Raw genomic sequence first — 21,643 nt, 5'->3', positions numbered from 1 at the left:
GGGGGAGTGCAGCGGAACAGCAAGGGAATCGAGTGGCAAGGTCCCCAGGGAATGCTGAAAGTGGACTTTGGGGCCAGGGCGTGGTGCCCCAGCAGACTGGACTGGAAAACACTCCTGAGGGCCAGCAAACGATCCTTGAACTAACTACAAGCTTTTCTTTCTTGATGTGTTTTGTTTTATTCTTTGTCAGTGGTTTGTTATTTTGTTGTCTGGTTGTATACTGTTGCTTTGTTTTCCTAAAAAAAGAAAAAGATTGACAGTCTCAAAAACCCATGAGTACCACTATAATTCAGAATCAACTTGATGGTAATGAATTTTGTTTTGTTTGTTTTTGATTCCTTCAGATCCAACTGTAATATTTTGAAGTTTTTCTGAGATTAATAATTTAGGTTGCCAGAGATGTATTTAAATAATTCACCCAGGATTCATAGAACACTGTGCAGTTTGTTTTTATTATAGTACAGTGAAGAAGTAAGAAAATCTTGAAGGGGAAAAAAGAGAAAGGAACTTAAAATTAGATTTTTGATATTAAACCAAGTTCCCTTGTCGACTGCACATTTGCATCCAGCAGTTAGTTTACTGCTGAACGCATGGTGCTGGCAGGTGGTCAGACACAGTTGGAGTGCTCCTGCTCTTTGGCAAGTTTGACCCTATTCTGCAGCCAAAAAGCAAGAACATCAGTGAAACTGATAAAAATTAGAAGCTCTTTGGGGTTAGTGAGTTGGAGAAATAAACTTGAATGGGAGGCTAAAGGACAAAAGTTAAGTGGAAGTAATCAAAGGAAAGAAGCCCTGCTTCTTCAGAGGATAGAGTTGGCTCTCCTGACAATATGTCCAAGCTATGTAAGATGGACTCCTGCCAGCCTCGCCTCTCAGGAGCACTCTTTAACCTGACTTCTTCCAAGACAGATCGGTTTGTCCTTTTAGCAGTCCATAGTACTTTCAATATTCTTCTCCAGCACCACAGTTCAAATGCATCTGCTCTTCCTTGGTCTTCCTTAATCAATGTCCAGCTTTCACAATCATTTGAAGCAATAGAGAATACCAAGACTTGGGTAAGGCAAATCTCAGTCTTCAAAGTAACATCCTAGCTCTTCTGATTTATTTATTGCAATATGTCTTTTGATCTCTTGACTGCTGCTTCCATGAGCATTGGTTGTGGAACCAAGACAGACAAAATCTTTGACAACTTGAACCTTTTCTCCATTCATCATGATGATATCAGGTCCACTTGTGAGGAGTATGGGCTTCCTTACATTGATCTTGATCTTCATCAGCAAGTGTTTCAAGTCCTCCTCACTTTTGGCAAGTATGGTTGTGTCATCTGCATACTGAAAGTTGTTAAAGCTTGTCTGATTTGCTCAGCCTACAGATTGAATGAATGTGGTGAGAGGATAAAGCCCTGACGCACACCTTTCCCTTTTTTAAACCCTGCAGCATTCCCTTGTTCTTCGAACAACTGCCTCTTGATACATGTACAAGTTCCAAATGATCACAATGAAGTGTTCTGAAATTCCCATTCTTCTCAAAGTCTCTAACACATCCACAGTTTATTGTGGTCCACACAGTCAAATGCCTTTGCATAGTCAATGAAACACAAGTAAACATTTTTCTGGTATTTTCTGCTTTGAGCCAAGATCCATCTGACATTAGCAATGGTATCCCTTGTTCTACATCCTCTTCTGAATCTGACCTGAACTGGCAATGTACTGCTGTAGCTCTTGTTGGATGGTCTTAAACAAAATTTTACTCATGTGGATATCAGTGCTATCGTTCTGTAGTGTCAGCATTCTGTTGGGTCACCATTCTTTGGAATGGGCACAAATATGGATCTTTTCCAGTCAGTTGGCCAGGTAACTGTTTTCCGTATTCCTGGCATAGATGAGTGACTGCTTCTTCAGCTTTCTGAAACATTTCAAAGTGTATTCTGTCAGTTCCTGGAGCCTTGTTTTTGGCTACCACATTCGGTGCTGTTGGAGGCATGAGTGACCCACAAGGCTCAGTGGAAGATCAGAGTGGGTCACATAGAATAAAATAAGTGAAATGGGTTAAAATTGGAAAAAGCGGTGCAGTAGGATTGTTTCCTTTTTTAAAAAAATGTATTGGGGGCTCATACAAGTCGTATCACAATCCATACATACATCAGTTGTGTAAAGCACATTTGTATATTCGTTGCCCTCATCATTCTCAAAACATTTGCTCTCCACTTAAACCCCTGCCATCAGCTCCTCATTTTTCCCCCTCCCTCATGAGCCCTTGATAATTTATAAATTATTATTTTGTCATATTTTACACTGCCCGACATCTCCCTCCACCCACTTTTCTGTTGTCTGTCCCCCAGGGAGGAGGTTATATGTAGATCCTTGTAATCGGTTCCCCCTTTCCACCCCACCCTCCCTCCACCTTCCCGATATCGCCACTCTCACCACTGGTCCTAGATTCCCTGTGTTTCCAGTTCCCATCTGTACCAGTGTACATCCTCTGGTTTGGCCAGATTTGTAAGATAGAATTGGGATCATGATAGTGAGGGGGAGTGGGCTGGGAAGCATTTAGGAACTAGAGGAAAGTTGTATGTTTCATCATTGCTACATCGCACCCTGACTGGCTCTTCTCCTCCCCATAACCCTTCTGTAAGGGGATGTCCAGTTGCCTACAGATGGGCTTTGGGTCCCCACTCAGCACATTGATTTGATTCACAGTGATTTGATTTTTAGTTCTTTGATGCCTGATCCCTGATCTCTTCGATACCTCGTGACCACACAGGCTGGTGTGCTTCTTCCATGTGGGCTTTGTTGCTTCTGAGCTAGATGGCCGCTTGTTTACCTTCAAGTCTTTAACACCCTAGATGCTATATCTTTTTTTTAATGAAAAATTATTTATTTACACTATGCACTCATACATACCTAAATACAATTTGGTTTTTGAAACAAAGTGAGACCATATGTATACCATTAAATTCATAGTGCGTTCGTTATCTGAAAGTCATACAACAAAGTGAAAGCATGGCAAATCCAACTCAAGTGCATCTGGTTCTCTGAATTCACGCTTCATTGAGCATCAAAAACCACCAGTCTTTTAGTACTTTGCTTGTACATTATTCTGTATCCACATCTCTGCATCTGATTGGATCTCTGGATTTTATTTTCCGTGTTACGTTTTCCATATATATATATATATATATATATATATATATATATATATCATTGGCTGCTGTTTTGGGAGTTGCACATCTTCCTCCTGGGGGTCCATTGTTAAATGCCTACAGAGTCAGAGACAGTGCTCGCTCCACAATGGCAAACAGCAGCCGAAGCTATATCGTTTGATAGCCAGGCTCCATCAGAATTCTTCACCACATTTGTTTATGAACCCATCTGTCTTCAGCGATAGTGTTTGGAAGGTGAGCATCATGGAATGCCAGGTTAATAGAACAAAGTGTTCTTGCATTGTGGAAGTACTTGCGTGGAGGCCCAATGTCCATCTGCTTCCTTAATACTAAACCTATACATATATGCACACAGATCTATTTCTACATCTTCATATATAAATATATTTGATGTCTACATGCCTTTTAGACCTCTATAAATGCCCTTTGCCTCCCACCTCTTTCCTCTATTTCCTTTGACTTTCCTCCTGTCTCACTATCATGCTCAGTCTTCATTTGGGTTTCAGTAATTCCTCTTGGTTACATTACCCTTGATCACCCCCTACCAGGCCTCCTACACCCTCCTCACCAATTTGGATCACTTGTTGTTCCCTTGTCCCTGGGTTTGTTAACATCACTTCCTTTCCCCCCACCTCCCCCTCTCCCATGTCTCCCTGAAACTGTCCATCCCATTGTTTTTTCCTCCAAATTGTTCATCCAGCCTATGTTATTTAGACAGACCTGCAGAGATAATAACATGCACAAAAACAAGACAGAGCAAAACAGAACAACAAAAGAAAACAAAACAACAACAAAAAGCCAATGGCAAAAAGAAAACCCACAACAACAGCAAAAAATAAAAGCCTGTAGTTAGTGCAAGGACTGTTTGTTGGCCTTTAGGATTGTTTTCCAGTCAAGTCTAATGGGGTGCCAAGCCCTGGCCCCAAAGTCTGTTTTGGTATTCCCTGGGGACTTTGTTGCTCTGTTCCCCTTGCTGTTCTGTTGCATGCCCTTTGTGTTTTGCCTCAGTGTGATTGGATCAGATTGGGCAGAGTTCCCACATTGTGTCTCAGTTGTTGTCCCCTGTAGGACTATGGATCAGAAAGGGATATCGTTTCTCATAGTGGGGCCGGCCATATGATTTTCTCTGTGGATTGGCTTCTCTGAGCAGGAATATTGTCCTCAAGGCTTGGTGGGCCAGGATGTGCTCCACTCTTTTCCTCCCTCTTCATTTGCTCTCGTGGGCTCTGATCAGATATGTCCCTCTCCCTGAGCTGCAGTTTCAGTGCCGTCCTCTGAAATAAAGTCCTCTGGGGGAGGATTGTATCCTTTTATTACACTTACTGAACCTCTTCCTTCAGCACTATTCTTGCTCATATGCTACCACCTGAAATGGTGGCCTTTTGACTGGTTCTTTCTGATACCATGACTGCATTTTTTCCATCTTCTCTGCACACTTCTTGCATCTTTCAATATTTTGCCTGTAGAATCTTTCAAAATTGCTATTCGAGGCTTGAATTTTCTTAGTTCTTTCAGTTTAAGATATGCTGAGTGTGTTCTTTGCTTTTGGTTTTCTAGTTCTAGGTCCATACACATTTCGTTATAATATTTGACTTTGTTTTCTTGGGCTGCCCTTTGAAATTTTCTGTTCAGCTCTTTTACCTAATCCTTTTTTCTGTTTGCTTTAGCTACTCTATGATTAATAGCAAGTTTCAGAATCTCTTTTGATATCCACTGTGATCTCTTTTCCCTGTTTCTTTTAATGATCTTTTGCTTTATGAATGAAATCATTCTCAGTGTCCTCCCACAGCTCATCCATCTTCTGTCGTTAGTGTCAAATATGTTGAGATGTTCTCGATATTCAGGTGGAATAGACTCAAGGTGGTATTATGGCTCCTGTAGACTTGTTTTCATTTTCTTCAGCTTTATCCTGAGCTTACATATAAGCAATTGATGGTCTGTTTCACAGTTGTAGCCTAGTCTGGGTTTAGCTGCTGATACTGCGTTTCTCCATCATATATTCCTACCGATGTGGTCAGTTGGATTTCTGTGTATTTCATCTGGGAAAGTCCATATGTTTAGTCGCCTTTTGTTGTAGGAAAAAAGGTATTTGCTATGAACAAGTCATTGGTTTGGGAAAATTCTGTTATGCAATCTCTTTCTTCATTTCAATCACCAATTCCAGATTTTTCCATCTGTTCCTTCCTGTTTCAACTTTTGTATTCCAATCACCAGTAACTATCAGTGCATCTTGGTTGCATATTTAATCAATTCCCAACTGAAGTTGTTGGTAGAATTCTTTCTTCAGTTTCTTCATCACTAGCTTTTGTGTTTGGTCCATAAAGTCAAATAATGTATTGACTGGATTTCCTTGAAGACATAGATATAATCTGGTCACATGATGGTATTTCACTATGGATTTAGCAAGATCGTCTGTGGCAGCGAACGCCACAGCATTCCTCCTGATACAGGGGTAGGTGGTTTTTGTTTCTCCTCCAAATACTTTATGGTGATTTGGCTGAAAGTTTACGGACCACCTTAGTTTCCCATTCAACAAATTCTACGCATTTTGTTTCTTGACCGTTGCAGTCTGCCCACTTCCTCCCGGGGTTCCCCATTTCCATTCTTCCTTGCTCCCTGCCCTACCTTGCCTTCTGACTTTTGGTTTTTAACAGATGCTGCCGATTGGTCTCAGATGGTTGCTCTGAGGAGGGCATTCCTCACAGGTGATTTTGTTTTCCTAGAGGCCTTTTTATTATTGTTCTGGGCCCAGCAATGTCTATCAAGTCAATCTGTTGCCATCCCACTGCTGTCAAGTTAGTTTCAACTCACAGACCCCTGCGTAAGGTTTCTGAGGCTGTACATCTTTATGGGAGCAGACAGCCTCCACTTTTTTTCTCAGAGCGGCTGATGTTTTGATTCACTGCTTTACGGTCAGCAGTTAGCGCCACAAGGGCTCCTTATTAGTTTGAATTTTCTACATTTCTCTTCCTTTCTGTCTAGGACCTTCTAATGTGATGCCAGTCATGGTAGTCGGAAGTAGCTGGTCTCACACTAGTAGAGACTGTGGTTTGTGTTGTCCATTAAGCTTTGAACTACAGTAATTGTTTGAATTTTTAATTTTTTCACTCTACCCCAGAAATCAATAGTTGCATCTTAGATTGGTGCTCAAAAGCGCTTAAGGTGCCATTTACTACTCACCAAAGTAAGATGTTGAGTATTGACTTTGTGCACTATGTTACGCTAGTCGACCTAGACACTCCCTGAGACAATGGCCCTAAGCCCCCAGGCCCCATGACTCGTTCCTTCCAAGTGTGGGATTGTGGTTAAGAAATTGTCATACCTTTGCCCCCAGTGTGCTCTTATGTGGATATGTTTGCAACATATAAAATTATGTGTGTAGAAGTATCCACTGACAAACCTATTTGTAGGTATACTCCTTTTTTTTTTTTTTAATTTTAACAATTTATTGGGGCTCATACAATTCTTTTCACAGTTCATATATATACATACATCAATTGTATAAAGCACATCTGTACAGTCTTTGCCATAATCATTTTTTTCTCTTTTCTTCTTTTACATTTTATTAGGGACTCATACAACTCTTACCACAATCCATACATATACATACATCAATTGTATAAAGCACATCCATACATTCCCTGCCCGGTATACTCCTATATGTCATTCCACACCTGTTCATCTTAGTTTTCTATGCTTTCACTCATCAGTTACTGTTCATATGTCTTGTAGTATATATAACCATAGTGTATATGTATTAGTATATCTATTAATAGTATTACTATATTGTTAATAGTATTGTATATATTAATCTATTAGTGTTGTATATCTATTAATAGTATTTGCCATTGTTACGTTCTATTCTTGCATACCTCCCATTGTCTTCCTTTACTTTTATTATGTTATGCTGATCTCCCCATGACTGTATATTGCCTTTCCTGTCACCCAAATTAATAATTTCTACTGTCTAGTTAGTGATCCCCCCCCCTTTCTCTCCCTTTCTTACAACCATTGTGTCAGTTCTGGCTCATAGCAGTCCTGTAGGACAAAGTTGAACTGCCCCAGTTGATTTCCAAGGCTATAAATCTTTGAAGGCATAAAATCCCATCCTCCACAGAGCAGTGGTGGGTTCAAACTGCTGATCTTGCAGTTAATAGCCCAGTTTGTACCCCCTACACCACCAGAGTGCATTTTTTTTTATCCCTAGTAACCATTTCTTTCAGTATGTAAATCTTCCCTTTGACTTAAAAAAATGAAACAAAAAAAGACTTATTTTGAATTAAGTGAGGTTTACATTTCAGATCATTATTTTTGTATTTCACAACTTAAACAACTTATCAAACCTTCCAAAATCTTGCTTTTCTTGACTTTTTAGAGTAGTGGTCTCATTTAGTACTATTTATCCTTCTGTGATTGATTGATTTCACTCAAACTGTCCACCAGGTTCATCTATGTAATGTGCTGCTTCATGGCTTCGTCGTTACTGTATGTGCCTTAGTCTGTTCACCACCCATTGATGGGCACTCAAGGTTGTTTCCGTCATTTTGCTCTTGTGAATAATGCTCCGGTGAACATAGGTTTGCACATATCTATTTGTGTCAAGACTTTTATTTTTCTAAGCTATATACCAAGTACTTGGGATCAGAATCCAAGCTAGTCAGGCTTAGCCTTGAAAAGGAATGTATTGATTCACTCACAATAGTGAAAAGTGCAGAGCTCTGACTGGTCTCATACTCAGCTTGATCCAGGGCTCAGTTGACTCTCACAAAATAAAATGTATGTGCATACTTTGGCACTTTTTCTTTCTTCATTGGCTCCATTCTTGGGCAGCCCCTCAGATAAGATGTCTATTGGGTAGCCAAGGGTTAATGTCCTGCAAAGAGAGGAGAGGATGCCTCCTTTCCAGGGCACAGCCAAGTCCAAACACTGACATACTGGTTTGAATGGGATGCCTTCCCACTGCGGAGCAAAGCATCCCACCTGACTGGCCACTGGGTTGAGAAGAGGGGGTAGGAGAGGCACCAGGAACTTTAGAGGGAGTGAAGTTGCCAAGGAAAATGTAGGTGTGTGCTCAGAAATGGGGACTCACTTGAAGGATGTAGACCAGTGGTTTAAGTTAACACTGTAAGCAGAGGGGATTTGATACCTGATGTTGAATGCATAAATTGCTCTTTTTGATGTGTTTCAGCATCTCCATGATGCGGTGAAGAGGAATCTTGATAGTGCTACCTCCCCTCAGAATGGCGATCAGCAGAATGGCTACGGAGACCTCTTTCCTGGACATAAGAAGACACGCCGGGACGCCCCTCTGAGTGTGGCTGTCTCTGCCAATGGCCTGCCTCCTGCCTCCCCTCGGGGGCAGCCTGACAGACCTGGTGGAGAGCACGCCTTGGCCCTGGACTCTGTCAACAAAAAGGGTCTGGCTGACTCAAGCCTCCACTTGAATGGCAGCAATAACCCCAGTGAGTCCTTCCCCATGAGCTTGAACAAAGAGCTGAAGCAGGAGCCTGTCGACGACCTGCCCTGCATGATTGCTGGGGCAGGGGGGTCCATATCACAGAGCAACCTTATGCCAGACCTGAACCTGAACGAGCAGGAGTGGAAGGAGCTCATTGAGGAACTGAACCGGTCAGTGCCTGATGAAGACATGAAGGATCTCTTCAATGAGGACTTTGAGGAGAAAAAGGACCCAGAGCCTTCCGGTTCTAACACACAGACTCCCTTGGCACAGGACATTAATATTAAGACAGAGTTCTCCCCAGCAGCCTTTGAGCAAGAACAGTTAGGCTCTCCTCAAGTGAGAGCTGGGTCTGCAGGACAGACCTTCATGGGCCCTTCAGCTGCCCCCGTGAGCACAGCTTCCCCCAGCCTTGGGTCCTCCCAGACCATGTTCCACACTTCTGGTCAGCCCACGGTGGAAAATCCTAGTGCAAACCTGATGCCGGCATCAGCTCAGACCCAGAATGCACAGAGAGCCCTCCCTGGTGTGGTGCTGCCCAGCCAAGGCACAGGAGGGGGTGCAGAGTTGTCCTCTGCCCACCAGCTTCAACAGATTGCTGCCAAGCAGAAGCGGGAACAAATGCTCCAGAACCCACAGCAGGTCCCCTCGGCCCCAACCGCAGGCCAGATGTCCACATGGCAGCAGACGGGGCCCTCTCACAGTCCCTTACATGTTCCTTATTCCATGGAGAAGCCTGCCAGCCCGCCCAGCTACCAGCAAGACTTCAGTAACTCCAAACTGCTCATGATGACCAATGTGAACAAGAGCTCTCCTCGGTCCGGAGGCCCCTACCTCCAGCCCGGCCACGTAAACATGCTGAGTCACCAGCCACCAAGTAACTTGAATCAGAACTCCGTGAATGCACAAGCACCTATGCTGGACTATGGCAACACCAAGCCCCTTTCTCACTTTAAAGTGGACTGTGGGCAAGGAAGCCCTGGGCCTGGCCAAAACAAGGCAGCTATGCTGTCTTACCTACCGCAGCAGCTGCCTCACCTGAACAGCGAGCAGAACTCCGTGTATCTTATGAAACCAAAGCCAGGAAGCATGCCCTTCAGGTCCCTGGTTCCACCTAGCCAGGTAAATCAGTAGCTTCACTTTCTGGCACATGCTACAGACACACAATGAAGCTGGAAGGTAAATGGGAAGAAGAGGGAGGGAGGTGAGCAGCTGCTGTTGGCCTTTAACCCCGTGGGAGTGGAAATCTTCTTTAGAAAGTAACCAGGGTTGATTCATAAGCAAAAGTCGAGTGTAAAGGTCCTCAATCTAACTTTATTTTAACTAAAGGAATACATTTAGTCCACCAGTCACCTGTCACTGCTCTTTAGAGATAACGCTCACATTTAATGTATTTCTTTGCATCTCTTGTTTGTTTTTCGGGGGAGGGTACCCCCTCATACTTTATTTAATTTTAAAATTTCTCAATCACAACTTTGTATTTTGACCACCAGTCAAAACACCAGTTCCCAATACATCTAAACTCTAGATGTTTAGGTATAATACTCAAGCCTGACAGAATTATGTGATTCCATATGGTACAAAATGGCCACAAACTAGTTACTTATTATCATGAGCATTACTTGCATTGCCTTTTTTTTTAAATCATTTTATTGGGGGTGTGTACAACTCTTATCACAATCCATACATCCATCCATTGTGTCAAGCACATTGGTACATTTATTGCCTTCATCATTCTCAAAACATTTGCTTTCTGCTTGAACCCTTGGTAGCAGCTCCTCATTTTTCCCTCTCCCTCATGAACCCTTGATGATGTATAAATTATTATTTTGTCATGTCTTACACTTTCTGACGTCTCCCTTCACCCACTTTTCTGTTGTCCGCATTATTTGCATTTCTACTCACATTCAGAGAGCTCTTAAAATTTGTCCCATTCCTGGAGGCTGGAGTTTACAGTGTAAACAAACATGGAGAACCTCCCCCTGACTCCAAGACAGAGAATGGATCACAACTCACATCTCTCACTTCCCAGGATACTCTGGCCTGTCTTTCGTATCTGCCCATCACTACTCAAAAAAAAAAAAAAAAGACTGTCATTAAGTCTGTTCCGACTCAGAGTCCCTCTACAGGACAGGGTAAGACTTCCTCTGTGGGTTCCTGAGACTGTACCTTTATGAGAGTAGAAAGCTTTGTTTTTCTCCCAAGGAGCTTCTGATGGGTCTTGAATTGATGCCCTTACAGCAGCCCAGTGCACAACCCACTACACCACACATAGCCCATCACTTCTTTGTCATCGCTGTAGAGTGTTCAGTGTGGATGCAGCACATTCTCCCCCTGCGAGTTCACCTTAAAAATTCACCCCTCAAAAGGAGAGTTACATACAAGGCTCTCATTGCATGCTTATTTCTAATGGCTGAAAAAACAGGAACACACAACACATTTGCGTACACGCATGACAGTTTCAGCAATTCCCAGTTACAGGAGGCAGGTCTAAATGTTGACCCTGCATTTATTTTGGCTATGCAAAACAGCCTTGAAGAAGAGAAGGACAGAGTGGAAGCTACTGTCATTTGTGTAGCATTTTGTAACTCAGAGCACTTTCAGATCCCTTAAGCTCCAGATAATTGAAGTGAAGAAGTTAGTGTCAGAATCTGCAGCAGGTTAGAAATCTCATCAAGATGAAATGTCTGCATGAAGAACTTGAGGGAGGCTCAAACGTTTGAACTGGTTTCTGTAAAAATAATTGCAGTTGTCCTGTTTTGAGTTCCTATTCTAAATTTAAGTAATGATGTTAGAGTAATTTGTGGTGTTCTGTGATAGGAATCTTACTTTTTGGTCCTTGGGTTTACCTAAAGGTACCAATACTCAGTCATCTGTGAGCATGAGTATTGGTACAAAACCATGCAGTCTTTTTCTAGAAATTGGTTGTTCACAGATAGGCAAATGATAAGAGTTTCAGGGATGGCCCTGAATCCAGAAACTCAAAGGTTCCACTCAGTGCAGCATCTCCATCAATCAGAGCCCCTCCCCCAAGGTTTGGCCCATTTGTAACCTTTGCTGTATCCCACCTGACACAAGAACTACATTATCTGTATTGACAGGAGCAGAACTCTGCCAGTGTTCCTCATGTGTCCACAACCATGCCGACACAGGCCACTACTGTGGGGAGCCAGCCGCCGGCCGTGTCTATAAGCAGCACTCACAGCAGCGCTCCCTATCTCGGCAGCCAGCAGCAGGCAGCCGTCATGAAGCAGCACCAGATGCTTTTGGACCAGCAGAAACAGAGGGAGCAGCAACAAAAGCACTTGCAGCAGCAGCAGCAGCAGTTCTTACAAAGGCAGCAGCAACTTCTGGCGGAACAGGTAAAAGGACAATGGGGGCGCCCGTCCCCTTAGGGCGTGCATCCTAACTCTGCCTGCTCACTGTGCATTTGCCCCGCTCTGCATGTTACATACCCTTCTTGGGTGTTTTTCAGACCATTATGGCTTATGTTAAGAACCTCTTTGTATCACTGACCTAGTAAGGATTAAGAGGGCAGAATGTAGGTCTAGAAACTACACATAGGAATGTTTTCATGTACCCTGCTGGCCATTTTCAAGCCAGCTCCCTTGTAAGCTGGTCTGCTCTGGAATCCACTTTTGTTGTAGAGCATGAAGACATTCTGAGGTTCTAGAATCAGGCCAACAAGCCCCTCGCAATCTTACCACCACTCTACCTGCAGACCCTAAAGGGTAGCAGATGCTCCCAGCATGTGGAGATGATGGAGGGCCTCTTTAAACCCACATCACTGCCTCGCTTCTGCCCTTCTTTGTGTTTGTGGAGTTTATATTTTTGTGTGTGTTTGTGTTTAAAAAGCCTGAGGGCCAAGTTTGACCTCCTTTGGCAACAGGAGGGTGAAGGAGAATCCAGGGCCACACCAACCAAGGCTGCTTTGTATGAGGCAGAGGTCAGACACGCCTCCTCCCTCCATCCTTCCATGGCCCTGTTCTGACACCAACCGCCCTGCCCACAATGCACTACTTCTCTGCTGGGCTCTGTAATCCATTACAATAAGTACACAAAACTCACAGAAAATGCTCACAATTCAGGGGCTAATTAGCGAGTTAATTTAGTTTTTATTAGTGAAACTAACAGGCTACAAATGTGATTGTTCATCTGGGGGGGGGGGGGGGGCTACTTCTTAGCCACGCTGCTGGCCACATCTCTCTCTCTTGTCATTAGCCTCTCAGCCACATGGTCCCCTGGCATCTGCCCTGCTTGAACAAGTGTTACAGAGCTACTTTGGTACTGTGGGTTCCTGTAGGCACTCAGTTTTACACTCTGTTTGGGCCAGGAAAGCCTGGCACTCATGGCTCCTCTTTATGTTGGTGGGATTCTCCTTGATTATACCCCCAGTGGAATGGCACAACAGGCCAATCCCTGAGTTAAGAGTCCTCTACACCTTATTTGCATGCTCCCACCTAGTCATTTGATGTGAGTTACATAGACTATGTGTAGAAGAACCATACTGGGTAATTTTACTGTAGTCCAAGCGCACACGCCCACACACATAGCCACACACTCAGTAATAGTTTCATTAGGTTATAACATATGACTTATATGTAATTTACCGATTTAAAGCATGTGTGAAGTAATAGCTTCATTGGGGTATAACTTAAGTAATTTATATATGTTACCATCTGAAAGTATACAATTCATTGATTTTTAGACTATGATTCATTGATTTCCTGACAGAGAAATACAAGTTTTGGGGTGAGTCTATTTTCCCATTTCTCTGGACTATGTGCCTAGGAATGGAAATGCTTGATCATATGGAACTTGGTCACTAGAATTCCTAATCTTGTGAGGAACTGGCATGGACTGCTGCAGGGACCTTTCACAGCAGCGCCACACGACATGCCTGCCAGCAGCATAGGAAGTTCGTTTCTTCACATACTCCCCAACACTTGTGACTGTCAATTTTGTTCTGACCATCCTAACGGATGTGACGTGGTAATCATGGGACTTTGATTTACATTTCCCTGATCTACCCTGTTGGTTTTTTACTTACACATCCACCTGTTAAAATTCTTTGCTCCTTTAATCTGTCCTGTCCTTCTGTGTAATGTTATTAATTTAAAATCCACAAAGTGAGTTCATTGCACCGTTTGTAATGGTAGCCAAAAGGCGATAACATTTGGAATGTTCATCAATGGATGAATGAATAAATAAGAAAAATAAACTTGCAATGGAGCATTTGACTAAAAACTCACGGCCATAAAGTTGATTCTGACTCATAGCACCTCTATAGAATGGTAGAACTGCCCCCGTGAGTTTCTGAGGCTATGATGCTGTATGGAAGTAGAAAGCCCCATCTCTCTCCCACAGAGCTGCTGGTGATCTCAAACTGCTGACCTTGAGGTTAGTAGCCCAACTCTTAACTGTTATGGTACCAGGGCTCCAGTGGAGCTTTATTCAGCCATAAAGAGAAATGAAGTCCTATGCATGTCATAATCTGAATTTTGTGAAATGGATAAAAATTAAAAACATCGAGTGAAATAAGTCAGTTGCAAAAGGACAAATATTGCATGATCTCACTGACCATATGTATGTGCTCAAGTATCAGCCAACCTGAATATCCGCTGAGGCACCTAATTTTACCACAAAAACTGCATTTAAAAATATGCTGGAAAACTTGGCTTATACACAAGTATATACAGTATATGAAATAAATATGTAGAAGCCAAACGTGACTGATTAGTGGTTACCAGATGTGGAGGGAGGGGAAAGGGAGAGATTTGTGTAGGGCATTGACATCATGTTAGTGATGGTGGAGTGATGTAGACAGGACACGAGACTGGCTGTAAACTTGAAGAATGCAGTCCATGCCACCACATCGTTCAGGTGGCGGATGTGGGGGTTGGCGTCTGTCACAACAGTAAAAGGAAGGGAAAACATCTCCCAAGTGAGATCAGCAGCATTCTCTCCACAGGAGCTTTAGTGTGAGGAATAAACTCGGACAATTTCCTTTTCCCTGACCTGCCTCTGTTTTCTGTCTTTCATTGTTTTGGGCTCCTTCTAGGAGAAGCAGCAGTTCCAGCGTCATCTGACTCGCCCGCCACCCCAGTACCAAGATCCTACACAAAACACCTACCAACAACAGGTTGGACAGTTCACAGGTAAAGGGCGTCCGAGCAGCGCTGGGACTGGGGGTGCCCAAGCACAGGCTCTGCCAATCATCCTTCTCAGCCTAGTCAGTGTTGTAGTACTAACTGAGCGCCCACTCTCTGCCTGTCTTCATGGCGGGTGCGCCCCGGCCTTAATTGCTCCCATGAGATTGAATCTAAGAGCCCCGCCTTCTGTGTGCTCTGGAGCAACAGTCAGAGTAGAGGGTGGGAGCTAAGTTAGTTAGTGCTGGATCCCTGGTTGTGCAGCATTTCAGGCAAAATATTTTCTAATTAAAGGACATCTTATCTGGAAATGATAACTGTAACTCTTAAGAAAATGTCTTCTCATCTGCACCAGTGTATAACTGGACTAGGTAACTCAGTGATGGTTCTACCTTGGCCAGTGTATATTGGTGCATATGGGAGCTGGAGGCACAGGGAATCCAGGGTGGATGATACCTTCAGGACCAAGGGTGTGAGGGGCGATGCTGGGAGAGTGGAGGGTGAGTGGGTTGGAAAGGGGGAACCGATTACAAGGATCCACATGTGACCTCCTCCCTGGGAGACGGACAGCAGAGAAGGGGGGAAGGGAGACTCCGGATAGGGAAAGATATGACAAAATAACAATCTGTGGATTATCAAGGGCTCATGAGGGAGGGGGTAGCGGGGAGGGAGGGGGAAAAAAAAGAGGACCTGATGCAGAGGGCTTAAGTGGAGAGCAAATGCTTTGAGAGTGATTAGGGCAAAGAATGTATGGATGTGCTTTGTACAATTGATGTATGTATATGTGTGGATTGTGATAAGAGCTGTATGAGTCCCTAATAAAATGTAAAAGAAGAAAAAAAAAAGAAAATGTCTTCTCTTAGCCGGCTCTTAAAAAACAAAGATCCCCTCCTGTTTTTCAGAGAGAGACTTAATGCATTCGTGTAGCCATTTGTTTTTTTCTTTCTTCCTCTGTGTTCACTGTGGTGTCACAGATGACATTGGTGGTGAGTGGTGGCCAGAAAGGGCAGGAAGCATGCCGTCATCTCTGGTGTGCTCAGGGGACTAAGCTCCCTGCGTGGGTTGTTGCTCTAAAAATGAAGAGAGAGGTTGATGTGCGCAGTAAAATCTGGTCTTTACCTGCCCTCTTAGCTCTTCCTAGAAGAGTGTAGGTCTCTCTCTCTCTCTCTCTCTCTCTCTCTCTCTCTCTCTCTCTCTCTCTCTCTCTCTCTCTTTCTCCCCCTCCCCCCCCCCACATGGGCATTCACGTTGGCAGGCAGTTCAAAAGCCTGGGTCTTCAGTCTCCCTAACATGGTTGGGAAGGCTTAGTAAGAGAGAGATTGTTTCAGCTCTCATTTCCTTCCTCTACTCGAGTTTGTGTAGGGGGCTGTAGAGAAAGGAGGAAGAGAAACAACGTTCTAAGTCTTAAGTCTCTATGCATCAGCTGCTTAGACCAGAAGCACTTCACAGCAAGTTCCCTGAGGACAGTGACCTCTTGGGCTCATTGTCTGCCAGCCAGTGCCTGCCACCCCACCTCACAGTAGGTGCTCCGTAAATATCTAGTGAATTCGTCCTTCTATTCTAGAATTCTCCTTCCCTTGTCAGTCTCAGGTATACCTTGTTGGATGTGGCCTGGTGTCTCACAGAGTTGCCCTCATTTAGCCCCATCCTAGTGCTCCATTTTGGGTGTCTCCTCATCTGTGTGGCTCTGACAGCAAGGTCTGAGCCATGGCCCTGTTCCTAAGCACAGCATCTTCCAAACCTGGCTTCAACTCTTCCTCCAGTTTTCTGCACACTGCCCCCACACCTCGTAATCCCTGGCCAGCCTCTTGAAGCGTCTGTGCAGACTGCCTCTCCGTACCTCTGTGCTTTTGCACACATTCTTGTCTCTACTCATCATCCTCCTCTCCCACACGACTCCTCGTTTAAAATCCATTGCACTATGACACCTCCACAAATCCTGGAGGACATTGACTCTGGCCCTTGGTGCTCTGTGGTTGCTGCAAAGCCTGGTACTACCTTAATGGCACCACATAGTAATGCCCTATACCCCTACCCCTACCCTCTGCCTTCCAACGGCAGGCCCTTAGCTGGGTTCACTTGTAAGTTCCCACTGCCCAGCCTGGGGCCCACCAGGTAGCAGAGGTTTGCTGGATGTTTCAAAAGTGAGTGGCTGATCCTTGGATTCCCCACCATTCTTTCCCCCAACTGTTTACTCCGTGTGTGTGACTGGCTAGTGGGCAGCACCAAAACAGAGCTCTAGAAATGCCCAGTGGTTGACCTGGTTTCCTCTTCCCTCCAGGTTCCTCTGCTTCTGTGCCCGGCATGAATAACTTGGGTCCATCTAACTCCAGCTGTCCTCGAACGTTCTCTCAGACTGGGACTCTCCTACCAATGGGCCCTGGACACGGTTCGGTTTCCTCTCTGCCCTCCAGCTCGGGCCAGCAGGATCGGGGTATGGCTCAGTTTGCTGGCTCCCAGAGTGGCCTCTATGGGATGACATCGGGCATAGCACAGATGGTTGCCCAGGCCCCCCAACAGCCCACCAATGGACACACCCACATTCCACGGCAGGCCACCGTGGGCCAGAACACCTCCATCTCGGCTGCCTATGGGCAGAACTCTCTGGGGACCTCTGGCCTCTCCCAGCAGCACAGTAAAGGGGCCCTGAACTCAGCTTTAACCAAGGCACAGGTCCCAAGAGTTTCAGCAGCCATGGGGGGACAGACTCCCTCGTGGCAGCATCAGGGAATGCCAAACCTGAGTGGCCAGACCCAGGGAGGCCCCGGCGTGAGCCCCTTCACCGCGGCCTCCAGTTTCCGCATGCAGCAGGCCCACCTGAAAATGCCCAACCCACAGTTCTCCCAAGTGATGCCCAGCAGACCCATGGCGCCCATGAGCTCAGCACCTACGGCCGGGGCCATGCTGCCCTCCCTGAACACACAGCAGAGGACCAGCGCGCCTGCGCCAACACCTCCACAGGGACCCCCATCACAGGTCCTCCCAGGACTGAGCCAAGCTGTGCCTGAGATGGGGTCCTTCAGTCAGAGCCCAGCCCCACAGATGGGAACGCGGGCGGGGCTGCACTGTGCCCAGGGCTACGCAGTGCGGACTGCCGGCCAGGAGCTGTCCTTTGCCTATGGCGGGCAGCCAGGGAGCAGTGGTCTGCCCAGCATGCCTGGGGACGCCGACCTGATAGACTCCCTGCTGAAAAATAGGACTTCAGAAGAATGGATTAATGATTTGGATGACCTTCTAGGATCACAGTAATGAGTAGATTTTAAGGTCTTCTGAGTATTCATACAAGCCTATATTTTTGTTCTCAGATTCAACAAAGAACAAACTGCTTTGGACCAAAAGCCCATGGCACAGAGTGAGGGGGGTGGGGCCAGAGCCCAGTCTGAGGGCCCTCCCTGGGGGCAGGCGCTTTGGGCACATGGCCCCAGGCCAGCAGTTGTGGCCTGTTGGGCTGGCCCCAGCCCATTTGCTGGCTTCATGATCTGGTGTTGGGACAGCAGGGAAGTGTCTATAAAGAGGGTTTTCCATCCAGATGACCCCAGATGCAGCAGAAACCACACTGAACTCCACAGTGACAGGCTTCCAGGACATCTGTGCCATCACGTCCACATCACCCCAGGCTTCTCCGCTTGCCCAGTTTGGGGATAAGTTTTTGTTGAAACTTGACACGGCAGAGTTGCTTGCAGCGGATCACATAGGAAAGATTGTTTTTAAGCATAGGTTAGGTGGTGGTTTAAATTGATTAAGGGCATTGAACACGTACGGTTTTCTTCTACTTTATCAACTTTCTCTGTGCGGCCGTAAGTGCAGGCTTTCCTGCAGAGGCCAGGCCGGAGTAGTGTTGTTGCGAGAGGCCCTGATCTGTGCCCCAGACCTGGTCCCCAGTGTCCCCACCTGCTCACAGCAGGGGCTTCTTCCTGGTGACATTTGGGAAGCCCCGACCTCACCTTGAGCAGCCCCTCCTTTGCCCCACCCTTGGTCAAAGGACCCAAGACAATCCCCTTAAGTGAAGGAGCACCTCTTCCAGGGTCACTGGTAAAATTGGCTACATAGGATTCCTGTGTCCTTATGTGTCCCAGCCCTTGCACCTCCTCGAGTTTCTCGGGAAACTGGTGTTTGGCCTGTTAGAGACGTGGTCTTTGTGTCATGGTGCACAGATGTCTCCCTTCACCCCGCCTTCATTTCCCATGACCTCCTGGCCCCTTTCTTCCTCTCTCCAGCCAACATGAAAAACTAAGGGCAAATGACATACTAGACTGGAGGGGGAAAGAAGGGTCGTTAAAATTCCGTAGGGAACCCAAGCATTGTGAGGAAGCGGGGCCCACTCCTCCCCAGAAAGCAGGAATGTCCCAATGGATGGGATGGATTTGGGGTGGGGGTCGCAGAGGAGGGACGCCACTGCTTTATGACTCTCTTCTGCCCTCCCCTCCCCTCATCAGATGACTTGCACTTTTTAAGAGAGAATTGCTTTATAACACTAACATGTCCTTTCTAAAGGGTCCAGTGGATTTTTTCTCTTAAGGTCTGTGGATGAATGAATTTGACTAAGCTGAGATTCCGAAAAGTAGAGTATTACATGATGGGCTGTCTGTGGGGAACAGAGATGGAGTGAGCACTTCCATAGGAGGAAAGCAAAATGGTAAGCGCAGGGTGAGACCCTCTGAAACAGTGCTGGAGAGGAAAACAGCACTGAAGAGAGCGGTCTGTGGGGAAAGCTCGGCCCCAGTTCGTGTCCTGGAAATCTCAGCAGACCAGTGAGGACTGGGTGTGGAAACAGACAGTATTCCCGTGAAGGCCCTGAGTTACGTTACGGGGGGTGGGGTGGGGACTGCACACACTTCAGTAATTATTTTGCACCAGCCGTGCCTTTTTCAGCGAGGGTATGCGTGCCCTCCAACCCTCTTCTCTAATAGCCATTTGCCACCGTGGGTGGTGTGTGGGCCATTTCCCCATAAACACCCTCCCAGTCTTCCCCGATGCTGAATTTAGCTCTCAAAGAAGGGAATGACTCAGAAAGCCAGTGAAGACTCCACCCTCAGAGTGAATTCCCCAATCTAAGGCGAAAAGGGTGGCTTCCATGTGTCTTCTACCAAAAATAGCCAGGCCTCGGGCTGGTTCCGGATCCTGTTCCTCTGTGAGCCTCCCTCTGGCTGCTGCCCACCTCTGACCCTGGGAGGCCGCAGGGAAGGGCATGACCCCACTTGCCCCATGGGGTCTGGGGCTGGGGAGACAGGAGGGGGTGGGGCCTTGATCGTGTCTCTCTCGCTGCAGTGTCATAGCAATAAAATGTGATTCTTGGGGGAGGGAGCCGGTCGTCTCCCCCACCCCCAGGGAGCTGCCGTGGCTTTATTTATGAGGCTGGTTTCTGGTTAGTTGGAAGAGCAACCATGCAGCTCCTCACTCCCCAGAGCCAGGGCTCACATGCAAAGGGTGCTCGAACTTTGGTTATACACATTTGCTTTGTGTAAATAAATGTTTACAGTTTTATATTAAAGATGGAATAAGAGTTAGATCTGACTGTATATTTTTTACTTTTATAGATTTTAAAACTATGATCCTTTATATATGTGTTTTTGGGGCGCTACAATAAGTTTTATGGCAACAATTGGTATTGTTAACTTTTTATTGTCTTCAAAGTACATAAAAATCCTATTAATCCCCCTATTCTTCTACTTCCCTTTAACTCTGGTATACACCAAAAAGAAATCTTTACTTTCCTTGTTTTATCATTATAAAAATAATAAAAGTATTTTGCTAGTATGGAAACTGACTTTGTGTGTGACTACTGGGGCGGGGCAAGGTGAAGAGCAGGTCTGTGTACAGATATTGCATTTGATGGTTGCAGTTTTGTGATTTAGTGGCCTTTAGTGCCATTGTGGGGGTGTTTGGTCGCAGCCTCAGCAGACTGTTGTTGTCCAGCGATAGCTATTAGAAAACGAGTTGTTCAGAGAACTCTGCCCTCTGCCTGTGTGTCATCGATTCCCTGTGTCCAGTGTGAGCAAAGTTGGACTAGGTAACTCAGTGATGGTTCTACCTTGGCCAGGTCAGAGGCCTTGAACTTGCTCGGGGTGTGCCTTCTGGTTTTACAGGGAGTGAGTCAGTGGCCCCAGGAGAGGGGAGAAGAGTGGTGTGGCCTGAGGAAGGCTGGGGTAAGGGAACACCATGTGACAGAATCAGAAGGTACAATTACAAGACTCGAAATGAGAAAGTGCAACAGATAAGACCATATTGACAGCCTTGCTCGATAAGGCTCAGGAAAGGAAAATAAATTCAAAACTCTCCTGAAGCCTTTTACAAGAATTCACAGCATGGTATGGGATACAGATTGTCCTCATTAGAAGTACAGCCAGAATGCTACTTAGAGGCCCAGATGGCAAGGCTTCATCTTATGGACTTTGGGCAGGTTAGGAGGGACCCGTCCCTGGAGAAGGGCATGGTGCTTGGTCAGGAAGAGGGAGACCTCCACGAGATGGACTGAGCCCGGGGTTGCAATGATGGGCTCAAACATGGCAGCAACGAGGATGACTCAGGAGGGGCATTGGCTGTGAGTCAGGGTTGACTCATCACCTGAAATGAGAATCTGAATGACGTGGGCTACTGCTGCTGGTCAGATTCACCACGATGAATGATAGAGCTGACGTGTGATGAGAGACCATGCCACCTTATAGCTCTGCTGTGGACTATAGAACTGCCCTTTGTGGAAGCAGAAAGCGTCGTCTTCCTCTGACAGATCTACTGGTGGTTTCGAACTATTGACCTTGCAGTTAGCAGCCCAACATGTAACCCCTTATACCATTAAGCGTCCTTGAAATGTAAATATTTACCACAGTTTTAACTCATGTAACATGGAATGATGGTTTTGTTTAAAAAACTCAAT

The 21,643-nt window shown here is 45.7% G+C and overlaps 1 protein-coding gene and 1 pseudogene across 1 annotated transcript in view; one reads left to right on the top strand and one right to left on the bottom strand.

The window, feature by feature from the left end:
- MAML1 (mastermind like transcriptional coactivator 1) overlaps nucleotides 1-20,538 on the top strand; it is a 57,873-nt gene extending 37,335 nt beyond the window's left edge. Inside the window, exons 2-5 of the mRNA XM_075542108.1 lie at nucleotides 8,351-9,742; nucleotides 11,722-11,982; nucleotides 14,682-14,778; nucleotides 17,051-20,538. Coding sequence (XP_075398223.1) covers nucleotides 8,351-9,742; nucleotides 11,722-11,982; nucleotides 14,682-14,778; nucleotides 17,051-18,018 — 2,718 coding nt within the window. The 3' untranslated portion in view covers nucleotides 18,019-20,538. The remainder of the gene's footprint in view (nucleotides 1-8,350; nucleotides 9,743-11,721; nucleotides 11,983-14,681; nucleotides 14,779-17,050) is intronic.
- LOC142441176 (DNA-directed RNA polymerases I, II, and III subunit RPABC4-like) lies at nucleotides 3,047-3,248 on the bottom strand (annotated as a pseudogene).
- Nucleotides 20,539-21,643: the final 1,105 nt, after the last annotated feature.

The sequence above is a fragment of the Tenrec ecaudatus genome, chromosome 2 (genome assembly GCF_050624435.1).
Source record: "Tenrec ecaudatus isolate mTenEca1 chromosome 2, mTenEca1.hap1, whole genome shotgun sequence".
NCBI classification, from domain to species: domain Eukaryota; kingdom Metazoa; phylum Chordata; class Mammalia; order Afrosoricida; family Tenrecidae; genus Tenrec; species Tenrec ecaudatus.
The sequence above is the reverse complement of the archived record's forward strand: the minus strand, read 5'-3'. Positions and strand labels throughout refer to the sequence as shown.